The 23979-nt window shown below is 48.5% G+C and overlaps 3 protein-coding genes across 4 annotated transcripts in view; all 3 read left to right on the top strand.

Annotated features, from left to right (window-relative positions):
* Positions 1-1436: 1436 nt before the first annotated feature.
* On the top strand, positions 1437-6286 carry LOC106856567 (putative methyltransferase DDB_G0268948). Of its 2 annotated transcripts, none has more exons than XM_088167647.1 (7): positions 1437-1534; positions 2691-2819; positions 3108-3268; positions 4245-4458; positions 5027-5127; positions 5247-5384; positions 5859-6286. In XM_088167647.1, the coding sequence occupies exons 2-7, from the start codon at positions 2709-2711 to the stop codon at positions 5947-5949; spliced, it is 816 nt and encodes a 271-aa protein (XP_088023773.1). In that variant the 5' UTR covers positions 1437-1534; positions 2691-2708; the 3' UTR covers positions 5950-6286. The 2 variants fall into 2 exon arrangements, with proteins under 2 accessions (XP_088023773.1, XP_014737500.1); XM_014882014.2 differs by having other exon boundaries at positions 1456-1534; positions 2618-2819.
* Positions 6287-10791: 4505 nt separating this feature from the next.
* On the top strand, positions 10792-12292 carry LOC106856548 (interferon lambda-3-like). Its single transcript, XM_088167499.1, has 5 exons — positions 10792-11365; positions 11562-11624; positions 11775-11934; positions 12026-12090; positions 12194-12292. The coding sequence occupies exons 1-5, from the start codon at positions 11126-11128 to the stop codon at positions 12290-12292; spliced, it is 627 nt and encodes a 208-aa protein (XP_088023625.1). The 5' UTR covers positions 10792-11125.
* A 2060-nt stretch (positions 12293-14352) lies between these two features.
* Positions 14353-23979, top strand: part of UBE2F (ubiquitin conjugating enzyme E2 F (putative)) — a 52250-nt gene continuing 42623 nt past the window's right edge. Inside the window, exons 1-2 of the mRNA XM_014881998.2 lie at positions 14353-14495; positions 16244-16377. Of these exons, the coding sequence (XP_014737484.1) occupies positions 16260-16377 (118 nt within the window). The 5' untranslated portion in view covers positions 14353-14495; positions 16244-16259. The remainder of the gene's footprint in view (positions 14496-16243; positions 16378-23979) is intronic.

Genomic DNA, 23979 nt, shown 5'->3' with positions numbered 1-23979 from the left:
CAGGCCTGGTGTTGGATCCCAAAAACCTGGGTTTTTTGAGCTTTCTGTGCTTTCTGGCACTGACCCCCAGCAGAACACTGCTTTTGACCTGAGGCCTCGGAGAAGGCTCCAAATTTGAGTGATGGAGTTAAAACCATGGGTGTGTAGTGAAATAGAAGTGTGTGACTTCACATGGTGAAGGGTTTGGAATTTGAGGTTTTTAGAATACAGTAATAGGTATGGGACAAGATGGAGGATTTTGGGTTGTTGTCTTTACCTGTCTTCTTCCTTCTTCTCCATGGTTTCAGGCAGTAGTTTCTGGTTGGACAGTCAGTGCTGCACTGAGGGTCACAGGGGTTTGGTAATTGGGTCAAAAGTATAAATAATACAGGTGTTAATTCTCTATTGGACTGTTCAGCTTTAAGAGACCTTGTAGCAGCTAGATTAATCTCCATTTTGCTCACTTCTAGCTGGTAGCTAGGAGTGTTGCACAACTCTCTGTACTTTAGATAAGATTTAATAAACCACCAAGCCCGAACATGAGAAATTTGTCTCCTTTGTGTTTTTAATCCTGACTCTGAATGAAAACAGAAGAAAACGAAGACAAGCCACTGATTAAGTGGTGCAGTTACCACCTTTACAGCCTGGGACATCATTTCTTCCTGTCTGCAGAGGTGCTCTCAGCAAAATACAGGCAAAATGGGGGTGTGCAAACCCCAAAGAGCCACGTTATGAAAACACAGGGGTCTCTGGTGATTTGTGGTATTTTCTCTTGGTGCAGGTACCACCCCTGCATGATAAAATATTCGGGACACAAGCCCAGGAACTCCAGCCCATGCTTTGATTTAGCAAGCTGCTTCAAGCCAGCCTCTGTCTTCAGTCTTGAGTAAGTTCACTGATTTCTCTTAAAATTAGGAGTGGCTTAAAGACTGTGCTAATTAGCATGGACCCATGACTGGTGTGCAAAGTACAAACTGAAGGGACTGTGCTTCCACCAAACCACGGCTCCGTTGGCCTCAGCTGCAGGGAATTAACATTGCTCTCCTGAAGAAGGGGTAAAATCCTGCCCTGAATCAGGGCAAACTGCCTAGTTCAGAAATACCAACACTCTAAGCTCTTAAAGTGCTGCTGTTGGGGGCTCTTGCTGCATTTTCTCTTTCTGCTGGACACCAGGAGGGGACTTCAGCACAGACAGAGCTCTGTGTGTATGGTTTTGGCTGCCGGCAGCATTTGAATCCTGTTCTGCTCCTCGTAGCATCCTCTGGGCTCTGCATCTGCCTGCTGAGACGTGGGGGCGGCTTGAGCATTCCCAGGATCCGTGGGCATTTTGAAAGCTGTAACTCTGTAATTAATAACCACAGAGCTGTGCAAAGGCTCAGGCTCGGCTCTGCCGTCCCAGATGTCGGTGGGATTGAGCCTCCAGAGGCTGCCGGCAGGACTTTACCCCCGATACCCCGGGCTGGGCGGTCCCGGGGGCGGTGCCGGCCATCCCTCGCCTTTCCCTCGGTCCCGGACTGGGCGGCGCTGGGAGCTGCTGGTGCAGGAGGTGCTGGTGGTAAGGAGCGGGGGTGGCTGCGGGGAGAAGGCTGCTCTGAACGCACGGAAAGCACCAGGAGGGTCCCTCCAAAAAGCGCTTTGACAGCGTTGCTGTTCCCTGCTGGCAGCTCCAGCCCTGAGCTGGCTGGGCATCTCTTCCTGCATGAAGGCAGAATAACCCGTGATCACCCGATGTGTTTGTGCATCGCTCGATAAACTCGCTGCGGGCACGCCAGCGGGTGTTAATCCCCGGGAAAGGGGCACGGAGCCCTCCCAGCAGTGCTGGGGGTGGGTGCCGAGCCCTGCTGCCTCGGACAGCGCCTGCTCGGGCACTGACACAAACAGGATGAGGCTGGGAGCCTTCCGGGGCGGTGCGATGGGAATGGAGGGGGGCATGAGCTGGGAACGGAGCTGGGAACGGAGCTGGGAACGGAGCTGGGGATGGAGCGGGGCACGGAGCTGGGGATGGAGCGGGGCATGGGATGGAGCGGGGCACGGAGCTGGGGATGGAGCGGGGCATGGGATGGAGCGGGGGATGGAGGGGGGCATGGAATGGAGCGGGGAGTGGAGCTGGGGATGGAGCGGGGAATGGAGCGGGGAGTGGAGCTGGGATGGAGCGGGGCATGGAATGGAGCGGGGCATGGAGCGGGGAGCGCCGTGCCCGGGGCCGAGTTTCCCTGGCTCCCAGGGCCGAGCTGCCCCGGCTCCCCAGGGCCGAGCTCCCAGGCGTTCATGGGTTCAATGAATCCCATGGGTTCAAGTGGGATAAAAGACTTGGGGTGGCTTCGGAAAGCGCAAGGTGGAGTTGTGACCGTGTTGTTAGTGGATATCCCGTAAAAGCAAAAAAATCCAACTAACAACCCCCCCACCCCCCTTTTTTATTGGTAATTTTTCTGCTTCACTACTGAGTTAATTATTTGAGAAAACAGCCAGGTGGGTGGGGGAAGCAAAGGATTTAAACACGCCTTATGGAGTGTGTAAAAACCTGGAAAGCTTTTCCTGTCGGATGAGGCCGGTTTGCTCCTGTGATTAGCTTAGGGCTGTGGGAGGGATTCCTGGAGAGCAGGAGCCTCACGGGCAAAGTCCTCCCGGTGCCCCGCAGGGAGCTGAAGGTGCAGTGCTCGCAGTCCCGGGCTGAGCAGGTGGCAGGAGCTCGGTCCCTGTGACATTCCCAGGGTGCCAGGACAGCCAGCATGACCACCCAGATGTTCGAGGGCAAAGGGCATGCAGCCGTCTACCAGAAATACAGGTTTGCACCGGGCATAGTACTGAAGCAGACCATCCTCTCCTACCTGCAGGAAAAGGTGAGTGTGGTATGGCCAGGCTGGAGGAAAAATCCAAGGAGTATTTAATTGTGGGTGGGGAAAAATCCAAGGAGCATTTAATTGTGGGTGGCAGTGTTTACCTTGCTGGGAGTGTCACCTTGGTTGGTGCCTCAGGGAAAGATAAAGCAGCAGGTGGGGGCACAGAGGAGGCTTTCCACAGGTTCTGCCATGCCAAGGCCGTTCCTGAGTGGTGCTGGGGGAAGGGATGGGGTAAAAGCACAGGAATTGGGTGGCTGCTCACTGAGACACATCCACTTCTCCCTGCAGAAGGCAATCCCTGCAGAGCTGGCAGTGGATGTGGGCTGTGGGTCTGGACAAGGCACCCATTTCCTTGGGGAACACTTCAAGAAGGTGGTGGGCACGGACATCAGCGAAGCACAGATCCAGGAGGCCAAGGACACCCCCGGCATGCCCAACATCTCCTACCTGTGAGTGTCAGGACAGCAGGCTCAGCCAAAGGCAGAATTCAGGGCCTCCCATGGAGGTGGTGGTGGTTTGTGAGTATGACTGCTGGCACCAAAGATTCCATTGGATGGAATTCCTGGTGTGAACAAGCATTACCCTAGGCTTCCAGAAGCTGTGGTCTCGCATCCCAAACTGTTGGAGTCAGGAAGTCAGGAGTCTCTCTGAATTCTTCAGAGAGAAATCAGAGTGCAGGGATTGAATTAAAGCCTTTGGATGGAATGAAGTATGTTAAGCCACTCACACATAAGGCAGAGGTGAAAGTTTAGGTTTCAGTATAAGTGAGCAAGCAAGTAAGTAAGTACAATGAGTTTTAAGTGCTTTTAGTGAGTAAAGGTTTTGGATGCCAGAGAAATAGTACGTGTTCTAGTGAAGGTTGAAAACCAGTCCTAGATACTAGGGGTTCCATGGAGACTCCAAGAACATAGTTTCAGACATAATAAAGCTACAGTAAAAATATTGCTTACATTTTTCAGTTAGAACTAGATAGGCCATGTACATAGTTTATACATGGCTTGGTGTACTAGAATTCTAATAGGTTAAGGAGTAGTGGACCGAGTTTGTGTCTTAGCTTGTTGGGAAGCTTCTATATAAGAACATGCACTGGAGAGAGCTGGTGCATTTTGCCGTTGCATTTTGCTTTGCTTTTGCCTTTAAGACTGGAGTGCTTCTGCAATAAACAACTATTAGCTGCTTAACTCATTAAAAAAAAACAACCCGACAAGTTGGGTGCCTGAAAGCACCCAAAGACTTAACCCCACATGTGGTGCCCCGTGTCTGGTGCCGTGCTTTAACTCGCTTTGCAAGGACTTGAAGCTACTGCCGAGCCTCCTCAAAGGCCTCATTTAAGTGTAGTAAAGAAAGTAAGTCATCAAAAAATACCCCCCAAAAATTCATGTCCTGCTCTGTAATTCCCGTGGCTTTTCCCCTTGGCCCTGGCAGCGTGTGCCCTGCAGAGGAGCTGCCGTTCCAGGACGCCTCCGTGGATGTGCTGACATCGTTCACGGCCGCGCACTGGTTCGACATCGGCAAGTTCATGCGGGAGGCTGACAGGGTGGTGAAGCCTGGCGGCTGCGTGGCCATCAGCACCTACACCGTGGACATGAGCCTGCGCTACGGGGACTGCTCCGAAAAACTCACCAAAGTCTTCAGGGAGGTGAGCTGGCAAAACCTCAGCGCGGGGGGATGCAGAGAGGAAGGAATGGGACAAGAGGAATCCTAAGGCAAAACGGGGCAAAGGGATGGGGAAATGCAGGGATAAGGATGAAGCAGGATTTAGGGATTTCCACACAGGGCTGGCTGTGAGGGATCGTGAGGGACATGAGGACTGATGGGGCAGACTTTGGTGGGGGTGAGAAGGGTGCCAGGGCAGATCTGGAAGCTGGTATTGTCCAGGAGACTTTTCCTGTTGCCCTGATCACAGTGAAAAGAATGGGAAGTAGAAACTGTTGGGTTTCCTAAACAAAGGGTATCCTAAGAATTGGATAAAAGGAGACTTTCCACTATGAGTAAGAGCTGCGTAGGGAGGACAGGAGCCTTATTTCTACAATAGGATCCTTGAATTCTTGACATTAAGCAAGATTTTGGTGTATTTGAATGCAACAAGTCTTCAAAATAAAAAAGGACATATATGTGAACGTATCAGATGCAGGCCCAAATCTGAGTTAAGTGGCATCTGAGAATTCAAGTGGTTTTCTGTTTGTTTTTAATACATATCTTTACAGTGCTGGGACCAGATTTTAAAATACTCACATGATAGACTAAAATATGTCTTGGACAACTACCAAGAGATCTTTGATGCCTTGCCCTTCTCAGACAAAAAGAGGTGAGCAGAACCACCTTTGATGGTGTCAGATATTTTATCCACCACCATGTCAACCCTGTGTTCCCCTGCCTTTGAGATTTAACTTGCCAATGCTCCTTTCTTGCCCGTGTCTCTTGTAGAGTCACTGATATCTACGACCAAATTCCCATGACTGTTGAGGGTGTGGTTGGTTACATGGAGTCTTCTTCTTCATATCAAACCTTTAAGAAGAATGACCCTAAAGCTGCAACATCCCTCCTCCAAGAGACTGAAAAGAGGTGAGAACACCTGAAAAAGAGATGGAGGACCTGTCCTATACAGTGCATGCAGGGGGAGGTTGTGCAGAGCCCTTCAAAGCTGCCAGTGCAGGGATGTGCTCCCTCCTGTCCCCCGGGGGTGGACACTTGTCAGGGGTTAAACAGCAGATCCTTACATTTTAAGCTTGTGTAGCAGCAGGCTGTGCTTGCACCGATGTATCCATGAAACCTCTGACATGATACTGTCCTGAATTTCTTTACCTTGCTTTTAATTTGCAAAGGGCATGAAAAATATTGGTGGTTACATCTTGACCCATCTGTTTCAGCCCCAACAAGGGCCTGCTGGCAAGGGGTGCCTGCTCATTTATTCACTGACCAGAACAAGCCTTGTGCAGCAGCTGGAAGCATTTGCCAGCCCACCTCTGTGCTGTGGGTGGAAGAGATCTGTCTCTGGTTCTGGGCAGGGTGAGACCCTTCCTCTGCTTGTCCTTTCAGGATGCTGGAGACAATGGGAGTTTCCTCTCGTGAGACCCCAGTGGAGTTCTGGGTGAGGCACGTCTGCGTGCTGGGCTGCAAGGGGCTCTGAGAGAGCAAACCTTTCTCCTGGTCTGGTGCTACAGTGGAAGGACAAGATGGATTGTCTCCCAAAAGCCTGCTCATAACTGCTCTTACTCCTTGGGAATGCTGGTGCTGATTTTGCTAATTGAAGTGTTGGTCTCCTGTGGAAAGCAGATGGGGTTTTATGCCCCTCAGGTTCCTGCCCACCTTGGTTGTGGAGTCTGCCCAGTGCTGCTCCCTCAGCACTGGAAGTGTCCCATTGTGGACATATTACTGGTTTAATAACCTGGGGAAGAGAATCACAGCTGAGAAACTCACTGCATTTCTTACACAGTTAATAATAATTAAAAATCAAGCTGAGAAAACGTCGCCTGTGGTTCCTGTTTTACAAAGAGGCTGTGGAGCATCCACTGGCTTGGGAATAACTGTGCTACATTGACCTTGAGTGTCCTGATGCCCTCAGTGCCCCTTTGCTCTGTGGGGAAGGTGGCCACTGACCCCTTTCCCTGCCCCAGCTAAACAAGGAGCTGTGCACTGTCTTTGCAGGCTGCCCTGGAAAGGGGCTGTTCTCACCCACAACGTGCCCCCATTCCTGGTGCAGGTATCAGCACCTCACCTGCCCCAGGAGTGCCTTGGCCCTAGTGAGGCCCCTCAGAACAGCTCAGGAGCCTTTATGGGATCACTGCTGAAGGAGAGCAGGGTTGTGCCCCTATCACCTACCCACTCTGCAAAGGGAAGATTAGAGGCTGTGTTTTTTGGGAGGGGCAAGGGGACACACGAGGGCTCAAAGCTGGGCATACCCTGGCACAAGTCACCTCCTGTTTGCCTTCGGGATATTTCAAGTCCAGACTCACCCTGTGCAAGGATCTTTCCCTTTCCTGTAATTCCTGTCCTTGGCAAGAAAGCTTCCCTGGCACCATGGGAAGGGCCCTGCCCTCGCTCTGTTCTAGGTCAGTGCATTACTAAAAAAGGTGAAGTGCCACCTCTGCTCCTGGCCCCAGGGAGTGCACCTGGAGGGGCTGAGAGGGGCTGGAGGTACCTCTGCTGAGGTCCTGGCCTCTCAGGGTCCTGACTGAGCTCCCCTCAGCTTGCCCAGGCTGGGGAGCCAAGGCTTTGCCCCCAGTTGTCCCCCAGAAGGGTGATGGGATCTCGGGAGGACAGCTATGGCTTGGGAAGCCCATCACGGATGGGAGGCTGGTTCTGTGGAGCAGGAATGCTGGATCAGGCCCTGCTGTCCCTGTAGGTTGGGTTTGGATCAGCAGCAGCTCTCAGGTCTCCCTCGCTGGGTGAGCATGGGGGGTCTCTCCAGCCCAGGATGGCACTGGGTGGCACCACTGCTGGGATGCCCATGGCTGCCTGGGCTGGGGAAGCCCCAGCTCTGCTGGCAGGGCTTGTCCCTGTGAGGTGCATCCCTGCAGGAAGGGGTACCCCAGGAGGTGACATCCTGTGTCCCCACAGTGCTGGCAAAAAGGCTCTGGGGCCTTTCTCACTTTAAATTTAAATCTGTAATTTAATTTAAAAGCCCTTCCCTCCCTGCACCATTCTGCCATGACTGAACAGCAGGGATTCATTGCATCACCACTGTGTAGGGTGGTGCAGGATAGCAGCACCAGCCATTGCAGTGGCTGCTGCAGCTCACACGTGCTGGGAGGTGCTGAAGGGCTCTGGGGATGGAATGGGGCTGGGGACACTTTGGTGGCACCAACACCCTGGGCTGGCACGGACAGGTCTGGTGGTGGCTGATGAGCAGAGGCCACCTGCTGCCCCCTGTCCTGGCACCATCGGGCCGTGGGCAGGGCTCCCACACATCACCTGGGGGGTTATTTTAAAGCTGGCTCTTTCGGGGCACGCTTTCTGTTCTTTCTGTCTTCTATACCCAGACTAGTCTGTTCAGCAGGAGTCACTTCCTCCCAGAGTAGCCCACTGACTGGGGTCAGGAGCCATCTGGGCTCACCCTTACCCACTGCAGGGCCATGGCCTGTGGCAAACAGCTTTCCCACGCTTGTGCCATACAGGAGCCATGAGTCACCAGGGAGCGATTACCTCACCCGGTGCTGACGCCAGCCCTGTCCACAGTCAGGTTTCACTTTTGTTCTCGCACCTGGAAATCCCACACACCTGGGATTTCTTGCTCCAAGCAAGCTTGAGTGGCTCCAGCTTCCAGGCTGGCTGAACCCAAGGAAGGGGCTCCATCATCACCATCTGTTCTGCTCTCCTGGCACAGCACCATTGGCATCTGGGACTGGAATGATGATTGTGGAGCACTGTAGACTCTGTTGGGCACAGTGTGATGTCCCCAGCCCATGCTGGCTTTGGGGAACTCTCCACTGCCAGGGACAGCTGGCACTGGCACAGTTTGGAGGAGCAGTGGCAAATGCAGCCATGCTCTGCTGGCTAGGCTATGGTGGAGTGTGACATTGCTGGGCAAGACATGCACCAAAGCCCAGTATGGCAACACCCCATCAATTATGAAAAAGCTTTGACTGCTGCTCAGCCAGGCCCTGAGGGCTCAGATGTAGCTGGGGTGGCACAAATATCTGAGCAAGGTGCCCAGGAGAGATCCTCATCCCTCCATCCCAGCTGCCATGAGTGCTGGGGGCTGCGCTCATGGCCTCGCTTCGCCCCGCAGATTTAGCTTTTCTTTGGTACCTCTGATTTCCTTTTCATGTGTGAAGAGGTGAGGTTTCACTTTACTTCTCCAAACTGAAATGACAGCTGGGAGAGAAAAGCCACAGCCATGGGAAACAGGAGCCAAAGCTGTCCCACGAGGGTGTGATGCTGCTCTGTGACCCGATGGGTGACACGAAAGTGTCTGGGCAGGGATCGGTGCTGTGGGACCGTGGTTGGTGGTGGATCACCCCTCTCTCACTGGGGCCACATTTATTGTACATCTGTTGGGATTTTCTGCTAAGGTGCCCTCTATTCCAGATGAGCTGTGCCTTTTTGCATGACAGAAGTGGACTTATTGATGCTGGTTTGGACTTGTATTTCAGAGCTATATTGATCATGAACTTCATTGTGTTGAATAAAAATTGATCTCCTGTGGGTTTTTTTAATGGGAGAGAAAGGAAAGACAGAGCCGTTGTCCTGTTCACCAAAATGGCAGACAAGGGACCTCAGCACACACCAGGGCTCAGACTTTAAATGACTGACCTCCCCTAACCTGCTGCTGTGAGGGAGGCTGGCGTGGGAGTCTGGGTGGCAGCCTGGTCCAGTGGCCACATCCATGACTGGAAAACCACCACACTCTGGAGCTCTAGCACCACATTTTGCTGTCCTGGCTCTTCTCCAAGCTGTGTCTGCATCTAGTTTGGACAAAGTGGAACGAGTCACTGTCCAATCCATGCTGCCCCTTCCCATTCTTTATCTGCACTGTGGTTTTCCAGGAAAGACCTGAGCCCTCAGGGATGCAGGTGGGGCAGGGGAAGGGCTCAAGAAGGGCTGGATGGACCCTGTGAGTCAACAGCTGGTCCTGCTCGACCTCTTCATTAATGATCTGGATGATGAGGCCCAGGGGACCCTCACTGTACCAAGGTCAGTGGTGACACCAAACTGGGAGCAGTGGATGACCCAGCAAGGGGATTGTGCCTGTGTTGTCCACAGGGACCTCAACAAGCTGGAGAAATGGGCTGATGGGAACCTGAAGCTCAAGTGTTTCCAGAAGGCCAAGGAAGGTGATTCCTCCCCTCTCCTCAGCGCTGCTGAGGCCAACCCTGAAGTGCTGGGTCCAGTTTTGGGCTCCTCAGTGGGAGAGAGACATGGCAGGGACTGGAGGGAGTCCAACCCAGGTCATGGAGATGATAGACAGGAACATGTCTCCTATGAGAGGCTGAGGAAGGAGGCTCGGACTCATGGTGGTGTGACAGCACAGCACAAGCTGAACCAGGGAAAGTCCATCTGAACACAAGAAAAACAGAGGCTGTGAAGTGTCCATTCCATCCTTGGAGAGGCCCAAAACTGGTCACTGTCCTGGGCAGCCCATGCCAGCTGATCCTGCCAGAGCAAGGGCTGGACTGGATGATGTCGAGATGTCCCAGCTCATCTGCATGACCACATCCATGGCACTCTGCTCACCCACAGGTGTACCTTTACACATGCTTCCACAAGAACTTTTCTCCTTTTCTTGGACTCTAGTTCCAAATATGAACATTAAAAACTGGCTCCTCCTGGAGTGCTCTGTGGCCACTGTGCAATGCCCTGCAAAGGGCATTTATGACTTTTACTTTCTTACTGTCTTTGCTTCTTGGATCCAGGTATTGCCCTAATTTTTTATATTAAAAAAATAAATATATTATATATATACATATATATATATATATATCCCTCTCTGTCAGCAGAGGGATGTCAATATGTCCTATTTGTGTTCTCCAGGCTGAACAGGGGCTGAACACTGCCAGTTCACTGGCACTGAAACCCCAGCCAGTTTCAGTGGCTTGTAGGGTGGCAGCCCTGCTCATCTTCATCATCCTGCCACAACTCTGTCCCACCTGGAAAACTTCAGGTTGAAGTGCTTCTGCTCTCACCTTTTTCCCTGCTTTGCTGGTGAGCCTCAGGACAACACAGCCATAAAAGCTCAAGCCTGCAGCCTGGACTGTGCAGTGCCCACTCCTGGCTGCTGCTTATGCCCCCTCCTTGCCATTCCCACAGGGAAACTGAGGTCTGAATTCCTGCTGCCGCTCAGGAGGCACCAAAACCCTCCCGTCTCCCGTGAACCTGTTGTCCCGAGGCGTGTCCCACAGCTATCAGCACGGGGTGGGGCTGGGCCATGCTGGTGCCCCCCCACTTGCCAGCCACAGTCTGGCAGCAGTGTCCCCCCCCCAGCCTCAGCATCCCCCAGCATCCCGGGCTGAGGCAGAGCCGGCAGCAGGGCTGGAAGCAGCAGGGCAGGTAACGGAAGGGAGATTCCCTGCATCACTTTCATTTTCTTGTTTCCAGCTGTACCAGCCCTGGGTTTTCCTATGAATATGAAAGCACCAGGCAGGGATAAAAAGCTGGAGATGGAGCAGCTTGCAAGGCAGCTCCTTGGGACGTTCACCAGCTCAGAAGCTCCACATCTGAACCTGTGGCACCTGTCAGGCAGCTCTGCATCTGAAATTTAGCGAATCCTGCACGGAGTCCTTTGGTTCATCCTCTCTGGGATCTTGCACCCCAGCCTGCTCACGCCATCGTAATCCATCACTGACCGTCAAGCCTTCGTTGCCGAAATGTCGTGCCTGAGCCTCACCCCACTGCTCGTGCTGGTGCTGGTGCTGGGGGTCAGCCTGGGGGCTGCCTTTCCCCATGACACCCTGAGGAAGGGCTGCAGCCTGTCCAAGTACCGGAACATTGACCCCGACGAGCGGAAGGCTGTGGACAAGATGAGACAAGAGTTTGTGAGTACTGCTGGCAATGGGGGGCTGTGGGCTGGCAGGGGGCAAGGCAGAGAGGATGCTGAATTCAAGGCATGAGCGACAAGGTACATGTTTTCTGCAGCAGTCTGGGGATGAGGATGATGTTTTCCAAGGGTGTGTGGATGACATGAAGGATGCTGGGCCAAATTTCATTCCGGTTTCAGACCCCTAAAGGCTGGCCAGGGTTGTACAACATTGCCAGAAGCCAGGATGAGAGTTTTTCAGTCTCTCTCTTGGTTTGTGCCTGCAGGTGAACAACCACAAATGCAACACGAGGCTCTTCCACCGGAAATGGAATGCTGTACACCTGCCGGTAAGAGTGAGACGATGCTGTAAAAAGTGGGGGGGACACATCTCCTGTCAGCTGGTTCCACCTCTACCCGCATCCCGGGGCCGGTCTTCGAGACCCCCACACTCCAGCCCCAGCGCTTCGGGTCCCTAACCAGGACACTGTCACCTACAGATGTCCGACCGAGTGGTTCTGGTGGTGGCGGAGCTGAACCTCACCACGGCCATGCTGGAGCTCCCCGCTGCCCCCAGCTTTGCCGAGGTGCGCCAGCGGCCCCTGGAGTTTTTCTCCCACGCCCGTGAGGATGTGCGGGGCTGTGTGAGTACCTCCCCCAGCCGCTGCCCCAGCCAGCGGCCCCAGGCCCTGCCCCAGCCAGCTCCGCTGGGGCCTGCTCCTTACCCCGCCTCTCTCCGTGCAGGTGGATCCTTCGCACCAGCCCTCGGGCAGGCTGCGGCACTGGCTGCACAAGCTGCAAGTGGCCATGCGAACAGTAAGTCATGCCAGCGGGGCGATGGGGTTTGAGGTGACGGGTTTTGGGGTGCCAGCCCTCACTTCAAAGCTGACCCAACCCATCTGTGTCCCCGCCGCAGGAGAGCCCCGAGAGCACGGCGTGCCTGAGGGCCACCACCATCCTGCACGTCCTGCAGGTGCTGGACAACCTGCGCTGCGCTGCCCTGCTGGACAAGTGCTGAGCGTCCGGCCCACGGCACCGCCCCGACAACCGGGAAAAAACCACCGCGCCGCGCTGTTACTTCCTATTTCCTATATTTTACCTCTTTAAACCTTTTCCTCACTTACGCGAGCTCAGGACACCATTTTTTATTTTTTTCCCCGCGGTCTTTTAAATTATTGGCTCCAGATAAGGCAAAGTGATGCCCTTCCTGGAAAGAACATGAATATGCATGCCTTTATTTTTCTACTTCTCAAAATGTTTTTAAGGAAAACTATTTTTTTACTTGCTATTTATTAAAGAGTATATTCTGCATACTTGCCTGTGTAAATTATTTTATGTGCTATTTAACATGAAAACTAAAGTAGTTAATTAAACTACCGTAAGCAGATAAGCTGCCATCCCGTGTTTTCACTTTGCTTTTCTGCAACACCACAGCACAGGTATCGCCTGCGCCTCCTTGCAAGGACATGCCCAAAAGGAACCCCGTTGCGTTTGATGTGGGGACAGGGAGAGGGGGAAAAAAAAAAAAGCCTGCATGTTGCGGTTTTTTGGACAGCTCTAATAGATTCTGTCAAACCTCTCGGCTATCTGATGTCAGGAGCAGCACCCGAGGCAATGAAAATCCATCCAGAGGGAAACGCCCTTGGGCCAACACCTCCCAAAGGGCGGGGAAAGCCCCGAAGGCGTGTCTGGAATTCCCTATGGAATGCGGGGTTCGGCCACAGCGCTGCCCGGCTCGTTCTCCCAGTAACCCAGGCTGCGTTCTTTGCTCTGTGTCCTCGGGCTCGCAGGAGGCAAATGCCATCAATACCTTCTTTGGGATCGCACCTCCTGGCTCTGCTCCCGAGTTCACCCCTCGCTTCTGACCGCTTGCAGAAATCCCTCTGTGAGGCGGGGATGTTTTTAGGACATTTCTGTCCAAAGCTGCTGTGCTGCGTTATCCAAACAATACACGGATCTGGAGAGAAGAGCCTAAGGAAAGGAAGAAAGGGCTCCAAGCAGCAGATCTGGTTTAACTAGAGCTCAGTAAGCTCAGTTCCAGTTTATCTTTGGGGAAGGGGCAGTGGTATCGCTGCAGTGAATGTTTAGGATTCAGTGTTTTAGTAGCTGTATGCCAAACTTCCCCTGGTGTTACCTTTGCCTTCTCCCTTCTAACCTGGAGGCTGCTTTAATGTTAATGCTTTTTAAGTTTTGGTGCCCTTATTTAGTGGAAGCTACCAAATGGAAGAACTTGGAAGTCTATGCACCTGTTTTACAGATGGGAGGGCTGATTTAACAGAACTGCGAGAACTTCTTAAGTATTTTGGACAGTCCAGTTACGATACCCACGTAGTCACTCTCCATTACTAAGTGCACTCTTTACGATCATTTTTTACACAGATTCCATCTGATGGACGTCTAAGTGCTTCTAAAACATTGATATTTCATTTGATTGACTACTGCATATTGAAATTATTGACAAATTGATTGACTATTCCATCTGATTCACTAGTCTTCCACTCATCAAGTGCTGCAATGTACAAATAGTTGATTAATTTAAGCAGGCACCGAGGCAAACACTGCAGCCTGAAATCACCCTGACAACTGTTTTTTCTCCCTCCTGATGTCTTGCTATTTGCATAGACTCAGTGTAATTTATATTGCGGCTGAATCCCTCTTTGCACAGCAGTATGAGGGGACAGTAGAAGAATAAAATTTATTGGAAATGTCTCGCCAGGAAGGTGGTGGGCTCACCATCCCTGGAGGTGTTTAAGGAACGACTTCGGTGCTGCGGTCTGGGTGGCATGGTGAAGATCCGTCAAAGGTTGGACTCGCTGATCTCAGAAGTCTTTCCTAACTGTAATGATTCTGTGATTCCGTTTACAAAAGCTGAGAAAATTCGGCCTGGGGACAGATAACTCCAACGGCATAAAATCCCCTCAGGCACTGGGCCACCCCGCCGGCGCTGAGGGAGCGCCCCAATATGGCGGCGTTGCCTGAGGGGGCCCCTCAGCGGCAACCCCAACATGGCGCCGCCCTCCCGGCGGCAAGCGGCCTCCCCCGCCAAACTCTCGCGAGATCCCGGCAGGGGCACTTCCCGCCCCACCTGTGCTCTCGCGAGATCTCCGCTGAGGGAGGAGGAAGAGGAAGGAGAAGGAAGGAGGAGCCGCCACCGCCGCTCCCCCGGGCCGGCGCCGGGGATGGTGTTGGCCGCGGCAGCCGGGCCCTGACGCTGCGCTCAGGTACGTGCGGGCTGTCCCCCTTCCCTCAGCCCCCGACTCGGGTCTGGCCGCTCTGGCTGTCCCCACATCTGCTGGCCCGCCAGGCCTCGGCTCCCGCTGGGGTCCCCCGGGCCCGTTCCCTCACAGCCCCGCGATCCCCATGCCTTGCAGAGCGGCTTCCGTGGCTCCCGGGGCAGCTGGAGAATTCCCCAGACTCCTTCTCTCTTTCTTAGTAATAAACACAGCACCTCTGTCTTTTCCTCAGTCTCCTCGGTAAAGCTTTACCTGCGATTTGTGAGTGCTTTCTTGCTGTGTTTCATTAGAATTTGGGATACAGCCGAAGCGAGTAATTTCTTCTCCAGACTGGTCACGGTCCTCTTGGGTTCCCTGGTTGTCTAGGACAAGTTGTAAAGGTATTTAGACATTTCATGGCCATCGAGGTCGAATTTATTTGGAATCAGAGCCTAAAAGATGGGGGTATTTTTGACGGGAGAGCTGGTCTACAGTTTAGTTTTGTTGTTTTTTGGTTTTTTTCCTCTTCTGTTTCAATTTATGGCCGCGTTCATTACTTTTCAGACCCCCTACTCCCCCCCCCTTTTTTTTTTCCTAGCAGCTGTTGTTTTTTCCTTCTCCAGGGAAAAATGGACTGTTTTGTTCTACTTGTTCTTTCTTTCTCCGGGGTGAAACCTGCACTTTGTTTCAGTTGAGCCAGCTGGATTTTACATTTTCCCTGAAGTGTACTTTTGTTTTTGAACATACATCTTGAAGCTGACAGACACATTACTTGTCAGCGTCAGGGAGCTTGACCTTCGTGTAGATCTCACTAGAGTTTCCCACTGTTAGCGACTGTTGTGAAATATATTATTTCCTTTTTTTGAGCTTTGTTGCTCGCTTTTTGGTTGAGCTCTTCTCAGCCTCCCAAGTAAAGATTATACCCTGGCTTTTTGCATTTTTCTCCCCTTTATTTGGTTGAATTAATTCCTATGAATTAAAGAATGAGCAGTTCTACCATTTTAGCTGTTGGGGGGCCTGAAGGGTTTGGGTTTTGTCAGCATTGTGCCGGTTTTAGCCAAAATGTTAAAGAAGGAGGAGTTGCCTTCAGCTCGGAGCAGTGTCAAAACATATTAAGCCATGACAGATTGGATGTTTTGGCTTCATGACTTTGGCATTCTGACCCCCTTTTACTGTAATTAATTGATTAGTGCAGTTATTTTCCAGAGTGGATGGCTGGCACAGCCGAAGCACCTCTTTGTTTCAGTTATTTGGTGTGTGTGTGTGTGTGTGTCAGGTTTTTGCCCCGGGAGGAGTTAGTGCTGTGCAGCTGTGTAGATAATTGCGGTGTTTGCAGCCTCAGCCCCTTTCCTGTGCCCTGGGAGCTGTCTCAAAGCTCACTTCCTACTTAGAGAGTTCTTCCAGGAATCCCTCCCCTTTCTCCTTTTTATTTTTTTATTTTTTGGCCTGCCAAGAAGCAGCTGTGAGGAGTGGAGGAGAGCAGGGGGCTGCCAGGGGGATTTTCACACCCAAGGAGCAGTGTGAGGCAGTGAAACCGGGTTGTAAACACTGATATAATCCGAACCTCTCCGCAGAAAACTGAATTTCCTCTTGGCCTGACGCACTGCACCTCCCTCAGTATTCCCAGCCCGACCAAACTCATTCTTCAGCTGCCGAGGATGACTGATGGCCGTTCACTCCTTATTCACTAACCACGAGTTGTTTTGCTCCTGCCGCTGGGTTTTGGTGACCGTGGCTGCCCTCCCGCTGTGTTCCAGGTGGGAAGCAGCAGTAATGCTAACGCTGGCAAGCAAGCTGAAGCGGGATGACGGTGTCAGAGGCCCCCGTGCGTCCAACCCAGCGTCTGACTCCACTCGCAGGGTGTCTGTCCGGGACAAATTACTCGTTAAAGGTGAAAGAATATATTGAAATATATTGCTTTATACTGTTATTGAGTGTGTTGGCAGTAAACAGCACTTAATTGTGTATCAATTCCCACAGGTGTTTTTTTAAAAATGTCCTCTAGGACACTTATTTTTGTTGAGTACTGAAAATCAAAACAACTGTCCCTCCTTACTCTGTTGAAAATTAGCCCATCATCAATTAAAACGTGATAAAAAATTGCCACATAAGTGTCACTGAACGTTTAGCAGGAGAATGTCAACACGAGTATATTTGCCTTGGTAAGAAGGTGGTTTTTGAGCTAAACCATAACTGACTGTCATAGGGAAAAAAACATCCTGAAAGTAACAACAGTGTTGTGGTGGTTTTAATGGCATAGGTCAGAGGCAGCACACTTTAAAAAGATTCAAAAATCGGTGCAGAGAGAGGTTTTTGTAGGCCTGAAATCACTAAAAGTTGAGTGTGAAGTTGTGAGTAATTGTATTGTAGTGTAGCATGTTTTAGGAAGGCTGCTGTGGGTTTTTACCAGCTGGTGGAAAAAAAAGCCCCAAACCTACTGCTTGTCAGTTGTGGGTAAATGGGGTAATTAATGGGACAAAAATTAAACTATTTTGTAGTTAAATCAGGAACAACTCTTTCCTCCACTTCAGTTTTTGGTTTGTTTTTTTTTGGTAGCATAGATAATATTATATTTAAAGATCCATAGATGCTGCCAGCTTGCAGTTACTATGGAGTTAAGCTCAGGTTCACTCCCTCTGGCAATAGCTGAGTGTTAGTGGCAGGGGAATGTGTTGTTTAGGTTGAAGTTTCTGCTGAAAATGATCAGCAGCAAATACACTGCTGTTGGTGTGTCAGCTGCCACTGTTGGGATTCATGCCAGACAGAGGAAACCCACATTTCCTGGGCTTGTTTCAGAATGGTGTGAAACCAGCACAGCTGTAATTGCTGATATTACCTAATATATTTTTTTCCAAATTAGGGTAAATTCTGTCAGATATCTGGAGCAAGGTGTCACTGCTGCCTCGTGCACTGGGAGTGCCTCAGCTAGACTGTAGGAATGTTAAATCCACAGTTTTCTCTCTCTATCGTTTTAAGGGAATTTTTATATGATTTAAGTCATGACTGTGATCACTTTTACACTGCCAATTTGGAAATCCTCATTTAACTTCAATTCTGAGAGGGAATGATTCAAGCAGGAGAAATAAGCTCTTTAACCAGCCTAAGCTGCAAAGCTAAATTACTAAATATATATAATCTGAGATTTTCCCTTACCTACGTGTATAGATTTGAGGAGAAATAAACACCCTTCATGTGAGCTACCAAAGAAATTTTCCTCTACCCTTACAGCAATCATGTTTTTCAAAACCATACTCAAAGTCTGCAGGGGAGGAAGAGAATATAATCTGTAGAAAATGAATATTGACATTGTAATTGGAATTGCTGTGGCTATAATGGCAAACCATCTAAGTAAAACTAATTATTTAAGAAACTAAGTATTTTAAAAAAGTAAAACTAAATATTCAAGTTCTAACTAAATATTTTAAAAACTTAAGTATTTAAAAAAACTAGGTAAAACTAAGTATTTAAACTAACTAAGTTCTAACTAAGTATTGAACGAGTCCTAGACTGACAAATGTTAAAAACAGGTCAGTGCTCACATGGCTCTGACAAGCACTGAGAGGTGGATTGTGATGTGATTGTGTATGGAAGTTGCATCCCTGCTGTAAAATGAGTGGTGTAGTCACTTAAAGAGTCACCAGGTGCAAATGGGCCTTAATATAAATTTGCAGAAGCACAGCAAAGGTTGTTGGCAGGGTTTATGCTACTGCTCACTGCATGGAGAATACATGCAAAGGAAAATCAAATTAGAATCAATTTAGAGTGATATATGCAGAGGCTGGAATGAAAAGAGGAAAGGGAAAAATGTAAAGAAAACTCTTGATTGAGTCAAGAGGTTCAGAGTGAAATCCTTTCCATTCTAAACTCGGGGAGGAGTCTCAGTGCAGCTGGATCCAGTCTCAGGCTTGGAGTCAACAGTTATGTCTAAAAGATGTAGCAGAACTTAATCATAAAAACATTCAAATGTTATTAATCAGCTCTGAATATAATATAGATTCAAGATAATAAGATGTATACTATTTGATAGTATGTTCAAGTCAATGCACAGACCTGCACAAAGATACATAAAGATACATAGATATGCACACAAATGTGCAGAGGTGACCCACACATGTATGTATATTTAAAAATTTCTCCTCAGAATCAATGAAATAGTCCTGTTAATCCCTTTTTGGGGATTACTGGAATTTCCTGAAATTCAGGTGAGAATGGTACCATTTCAGTCAGGCTATAATTCAGCTAAGGAATGTTCCAAAGCCATCAGGGAATGGCTGATTATTCCTACTCCCATCTCCCACCTCGTCCAGGCAGCAGTAGTGCCTGGTACACTTCAGGAATGCTTCAGCACTGAGCTCTTGTGCAAAGGCCAGGGCCTGGCAGAATTGCTGAAATTGCAGAGCAGGCCAGAGGTTGGGAGAGAGGATGCACCTCCACAATCCAGGATGCTGTCCCAGAAGAGCTGCAGGAGCAGCTTCCAGTCTGCTGAGGACGGATTCTGGGTGGAAAAGGAGCTGGCAGGAGGAGCAGATCATTGCAGTGTAACTGCTCAAAGGGAGGGGGAAATGTAGTGGGAAAGACTTCTTGGGTTGGGGATGTTCTGTTTCAAGCTGCTCAAGCTAAATGTAGACCATTTGCTTACAAAAGTTTCTAGAATTTGCTTCAGCACCTTAAGATAGATCAGCTGCAGCAGCATCCACCGTGTTGTGAGACTGAGTGGAGTGAGCTTCTGATGTTGAGGTTGTTTCTAGGTCACTTAAAGATTGCAGAAAAGAGTTTGGATGGGAGTGCAGAGCTGCCTGCTAAAGGTGTGCATGCAGCAGTGATGCTGCTGCAGCTGGACGAGCACCAGTGCTTTTATTCTTGTTTGTGTGGAACTGTGACAGCTGAACTCGGGCTGTTGTGCTGGATCCCAAAGTCAGTAGGAGCCTGGGAGACTAGTTGTAAGGAGAAGTTGTTAGTGGTGTGTGTTTTGGCTGGAGTTACAAACAGATAACAGTGGCACAACAGGGGAAAGGCTCCATCAGGTCAGTGTCCTGGCAACAAATCAGAAAATAATCTCTCCTGCATAAAAAAAGAGAAATCCTGGCCATCAGCAAGGGAGGAGGAGATGAGAAAAGGCCCAGAGTGTTCTGCCAGTGGTGAAGCACCACTGTGCTCTTCCTGCTCCACAGTCAATTGGGGATAGTGTAATAAATCCTGCAGATGGATGTATGCCAGCTTTGCTAAGGGTATTATCCAGGCACAGACCATGTCTCTTTTTTTCTGGAGGTAAATTGCAGACAGCCCTCTTTGTGTTAATAGAGAATCCAATCCTGGATCTCTGAAGGCTGTGTTGTCACACCGATAGCCCTGCAGCCCTCAGTTGTGTTGTGTCCTTTGCCTGGTCAATAATACATCAGTGCTGTTTTGATTGAGGTGATGACCACGACCCCAGCCACTGACAAGCGTAGGTGATGCTTACAAACTTTTAAAGACTTGGTGCAGACCTGCATGCTGCCTGAAAGTAGGAAAAATAAGGGCTAATTTAGCTATGATAGCTATTTGCACTATGGGTGTGAAGAAACATCTCGGTTGGTGTTTGAAATAGTGGTGTCAGGCACTGATCTTTATTGGTGGATGCATGTTAAACAGGCTTTGTTCCACTTTAGGTGAAAAGCTGCTCTTAAAATACAGGTGCCTTTTGTTCGTTTTTCCTTAAGTTGTTCCTTTGACTGCTTGTATCCAGCATTGTTACAGACTCAGGTATCAGTCTGTGTCAGGACAGCTGGTTTATTTTATGGACATATTATGAATGGAAATCTCTCTATCACTGAAGTTTTACACCTAGGGAAGTAATTCTGAGTGATTTGGATATTCTCTTCCAGCTGTAGAGAGGGTCTAGCAAAGCACAGCTTTGTTCAGAACTGTGTGTGACTCATCTGTACATCTGTTTTCACTGCATTTCCGAGTAGGCTCAGTTGGAGAGTAAGGCCCTAATTCTGTAGGCCTAGTACCCAAATAAAATAGAGCAAGCAGTGCAGTTGCTTCAGCAGCTTTCATTTTGTTCTGTGCTGCTGAGGCAATTTTTAATGTTCTGTTCATCTCTACAGGGAACTTCATTAAGCTGGGAGCAGGGGCCACATGACTGCTCCTCCAGGATGGCAGGCATGCAGTGCTGAACTTGAAAGGCAGATCTTTTCTGAAATTTAAAAAGAGCTGAGGACAAACCAAAGTGGTGGTTAAGATGAATACTGTATAATGAAGGTGGCTGCTAAATTGAATTGAAGATAGGGAGCATGCCAGGATGGCAGTAGCAGCTTATGGATCACAAAGCTGCATTTTCAGTAGTGCACAGAAATGTCATCGTTCAGTTCTATATCACTACTCCTGCTTAGTTTGATTGTGGCAACTTGAAATAACTTACTGTTATGAATGATGTTCTATTTTTCCAATTTATCAAGCAACAAGATTAAATTTAATAGTAAATTTTTAATAGTAACAAAATGAATACAATCAAAGTATTGGAGATGAAACAATCAAAGTGCATATATTTAAGAATATACAGAATTTGGCAGTAAGTAATTTAGTATAATTGAGGTTCATATAAAGCAAAACCGACCGGGGAGGGGCCCCCCCCACCGGGGGTACGGGGAGTGGCTCCCATTCCTCACGTTCCAAAGCATCCAGGCTAACAATCCCACTTATATACTGTAGGCTACAGAAGGTTCTAGGTGCACTGTGTGACTGAGCAGATGTTTTCCATAACAAGACTTTGAGTCCCATGCTTGGAATCATCCCATTTTGGCCCATTTCAAGGTCAAAACTTTCTATTTCTAGATGCTGTTTGTCAGACCTACGTCCTTCTACTATTCTTGTTTGACTTTCTTCCAACCTCCTTCTTTGACTCCCAACATCTGGAAGATGTCCTTTGTCCTGTCTCACCCATCTCCCCCCTCACTCTGTAACAATTGTCTTCTATTGATCTAAATACAATTTTGTTAATATAGTTACAATTTAATTAGCAGGAATCACATTTATCACACTTACAAGGTTTATTTCTCAGTCTTCAATATCTGTGGCTTTTATAACCATATTTATATAACCAGAAAATATTTTGTTATAAGCCTGAGAAAGTGGAAGTGGGAAACTGATGATGAAAGTGAGGTGTATATCCATTGTAAGTAAAAATGAGAAAAGCCATTTATTTGCTTTCTTCAAGCCTTCAAAAATAGTAATATCCCTCCTCATAAAAACAGGTGAGCAAAGTTGAGAGGGGAAAAAATCCTTTTTTCTTATACTGGTCTGTACAGTTCAGAGGAACTGAGTAGGGAATGCTATAAAGATAAATGAATAAGAATTAGGAGGCAAACAGCATTTCCAGAATTAATAGGATATTAGAATTAGGACTTAGAAAATGGAATTTTTATTAGTGTAAAGGTATTTAATCTTCACCTCTAGAAGTCTCAAAGAAGTAAATTAAAGAGGGACTTAAACAGGAGAGGAGTCTTTTTGAACAAAACCAGAGAGAAGTAATTCTGCTGTGGATAAGAATGTTCACTTGAAGAAATAATGCTTTTGTTTGGTGTAATTGAAACTCCAGCAGGAAGCATAGAGCCTGATTTTTGTGGAAGACTTAATAAACCAAGCACTGCTAAATTCTGATTTTGAGAGGTGAGGGAGCAGAGCAGTGGGGCTGTGGTGTGTGCTTTGAACATTCATAAACTTTGTACACAGCAGGAGTGTTCCTATTTCTGTCTCGAAACCTGTCATTGAGAGGGAGAGTTATTGTTTGTGAAATCATTTATAAATAACTCTGGTTGCTTGTGTTAGGCTTAGGTGCAGCTCAGGAACTTAGAGAAGAGAGAAAAGCTGAGACATAATCCATTTGCATTCAGCTTTTCCAGTGTTTGTGCTGGGTTTAAGTTTAAGCCTCACCTTTTTTCTGGTTTAAAATAGCATTTGGAACTGTTCACATAAGAGCAGGACTCTGCAAGTTCATCTCCCCTTGGGCTGCTCCTGCACCAGATCACACAAGGGTTTGGAATTCCACATGGACTGTTTGGAGTTTCCTGAGCCATGGATTTTCTGGTTGTCTCGTCATCTTCATGGTGTGAATTGAGACACACATGCAAATTCTCCACAAAATGACCATGAAAAGTAGTCAGACTGAATTTTCTTCACTGTTTAGCTGTAGTGACAGTCATTCCTTGAAAGAGTTGTTCAGAAAAACTTTGTTTTTTAATTTAGTGAAGCTTTTGGAGATGTTGGAAGTTCAGTGCTTTGGAGCTCTATTTGTCACTTCCATGCTTTGCTTTGTTTACAAATCTCTTAAATAAGTTGGCAGCCTGCACAAGGTTTGTTTTCTTACAGAGAATGCCAGAGGTGTTGCTTTATGCAGAAAATGTGTAAATTAAAACATCAGAATCTTAATGGAGCTTGAATGCTCTGGTCAAAATGTTTGTTTTCTGAGCAGCAACATACAAAATGCTTCTAATGGCAATGTTGTCACTACCAAAAAGACACAGAATTTGGAAAACTCTCAGGCACTGAGTTTTGGCCTGTTAAATGTGCTTGTTAATTGGTGAATCACCAATGTTTGTTCATATGGCACAATTGCTAGTAACATCTGTGGCCTTTCTTGATGCTGCTTTAAACCTTTAGATTATTGAAGCAGGTTTTTATCTGCTTTGCCTTCACGAAGTTGTTTCATTCTTAGTTTCAATGGTTTATTGCAGAGTTCATTAGAAACCTCAATTTTGGGCCGTTTGCCTTTATTTCCAAAACTTTTGTGTAGCTTTATTAGCACAGCATGCACACCTTCAGAGAAGGAGCACGGTGCTCCCTTTCTCCTGGGTGTGAGCATTTTGTTTTCATGTTTTCACAAGTAAAAGCCACTCATTCTTGTGCCAAGGCAGAGAGAAACAGAAGTGGGGAACACATTACAGGGAGTTTTCACAATTCAAAGGAACTCCAGTGACTGTAAACTCTCTACTGAACCTTACAGGAGGCAGAAGTGAGGCCCTGGCTCAGCATAGCTCAGCTCAGCCCTTGCTGGGACTGAACAAGCTCTGCCTTAAATGTCTCCCTTTTATGGGATCAGGGAAAGGGCAGGCAGGATTCATTAAGCTGAACATCACACAAGCACAGAAAGCAATAAAGGAAAGCAGTCAACACCTTGAAAATAATTGAACGAGGTCCTAAACTTTGCAATCTAGTGAAGATTGATGTGCCTCCCACTGTGAAAGGCTGGTGAATTCAAAGAAAGGAGTGAGGGAATAATCTTAGGAAAAGTTTTCATAGCTGCAGCCTTTGGGGGTTGGTTGTCACATCTTTTTTTATCAACCAGAAAGGGAAAATTGAAATAAAGTTCGTGATTACAGCTGAAATTACCTTTTCGTGTGTTTGTATTTTATAAAGATAGTACTTTAGCAAAATATGGCTCTAGTGCTGCCCTTCAGTGCATGGTTTTGGTTAAATCAGCTATGGCTGCAAGTTTGGGATTTTAAAGGTGAAA

Source organism: Sturnus vulgaris, chromosome 7 (assembly GCF_052056855.1).
Source record: "Sturnus vulgaris isolate bStuVul1 chromosome 7, bStuVul1.hap1, whole genome shotgun sequence".
Lineage (NCBI taxonomy): Eukaryota > Metazoa > Chordata > Aves > Passeriformes > Sturnidae > Sturnus > Sturnus vulgaris.
The sequence above is the reverse complement of the archived record's forward strand: the minus strand, read 5'-3'. Positions and strand labels throughout refer to the sequence as shown.

Coding starts and splice junctions, on each gene's coding strand:
- LOC106856567 (XM_088167647.1), top strand. CDS start 2,709: ATGACCACCCAGATGTTCGAGGGCAAAGGGCATGCAGCCGTCTACCAG. Junction 4,459..5,026: donor TCACCAAAGTCTTCAGGGAG/GTGAGCTGGCAA, acceptor ATATCTTTACAG/TGCTGGGACCAGATTTTAAA. Junction 5,128..5,246: donor CCCTTCTCAGACAAAAAGAG/GTGAGCAGAACC, acceptor TGTCTCTTGTAG/AGTCACTGATATCTACGACC.
- LOC106856548 (XM_088167499.1), top strand. CDS start 11,126: ATGTCGTGCCTGAGCCTCACCCCACTGCTCGTGCTGGTGCTGGTGCTG. Junction 11,625..11,774: donor GGAATGCTGTACACCTGCCG/GTAAGAGTGAGA, acceptor TGTCACCTACAG/ATGTCCGACCGAGTGGTTCT. Junction 12,091..12,193: donor TGCAAGTGGCCATGCGAACA/GTAAGTCATGCC, acceptor CCGCCGCAGGAG/AGCCCCGAGAGCACGGCGTG.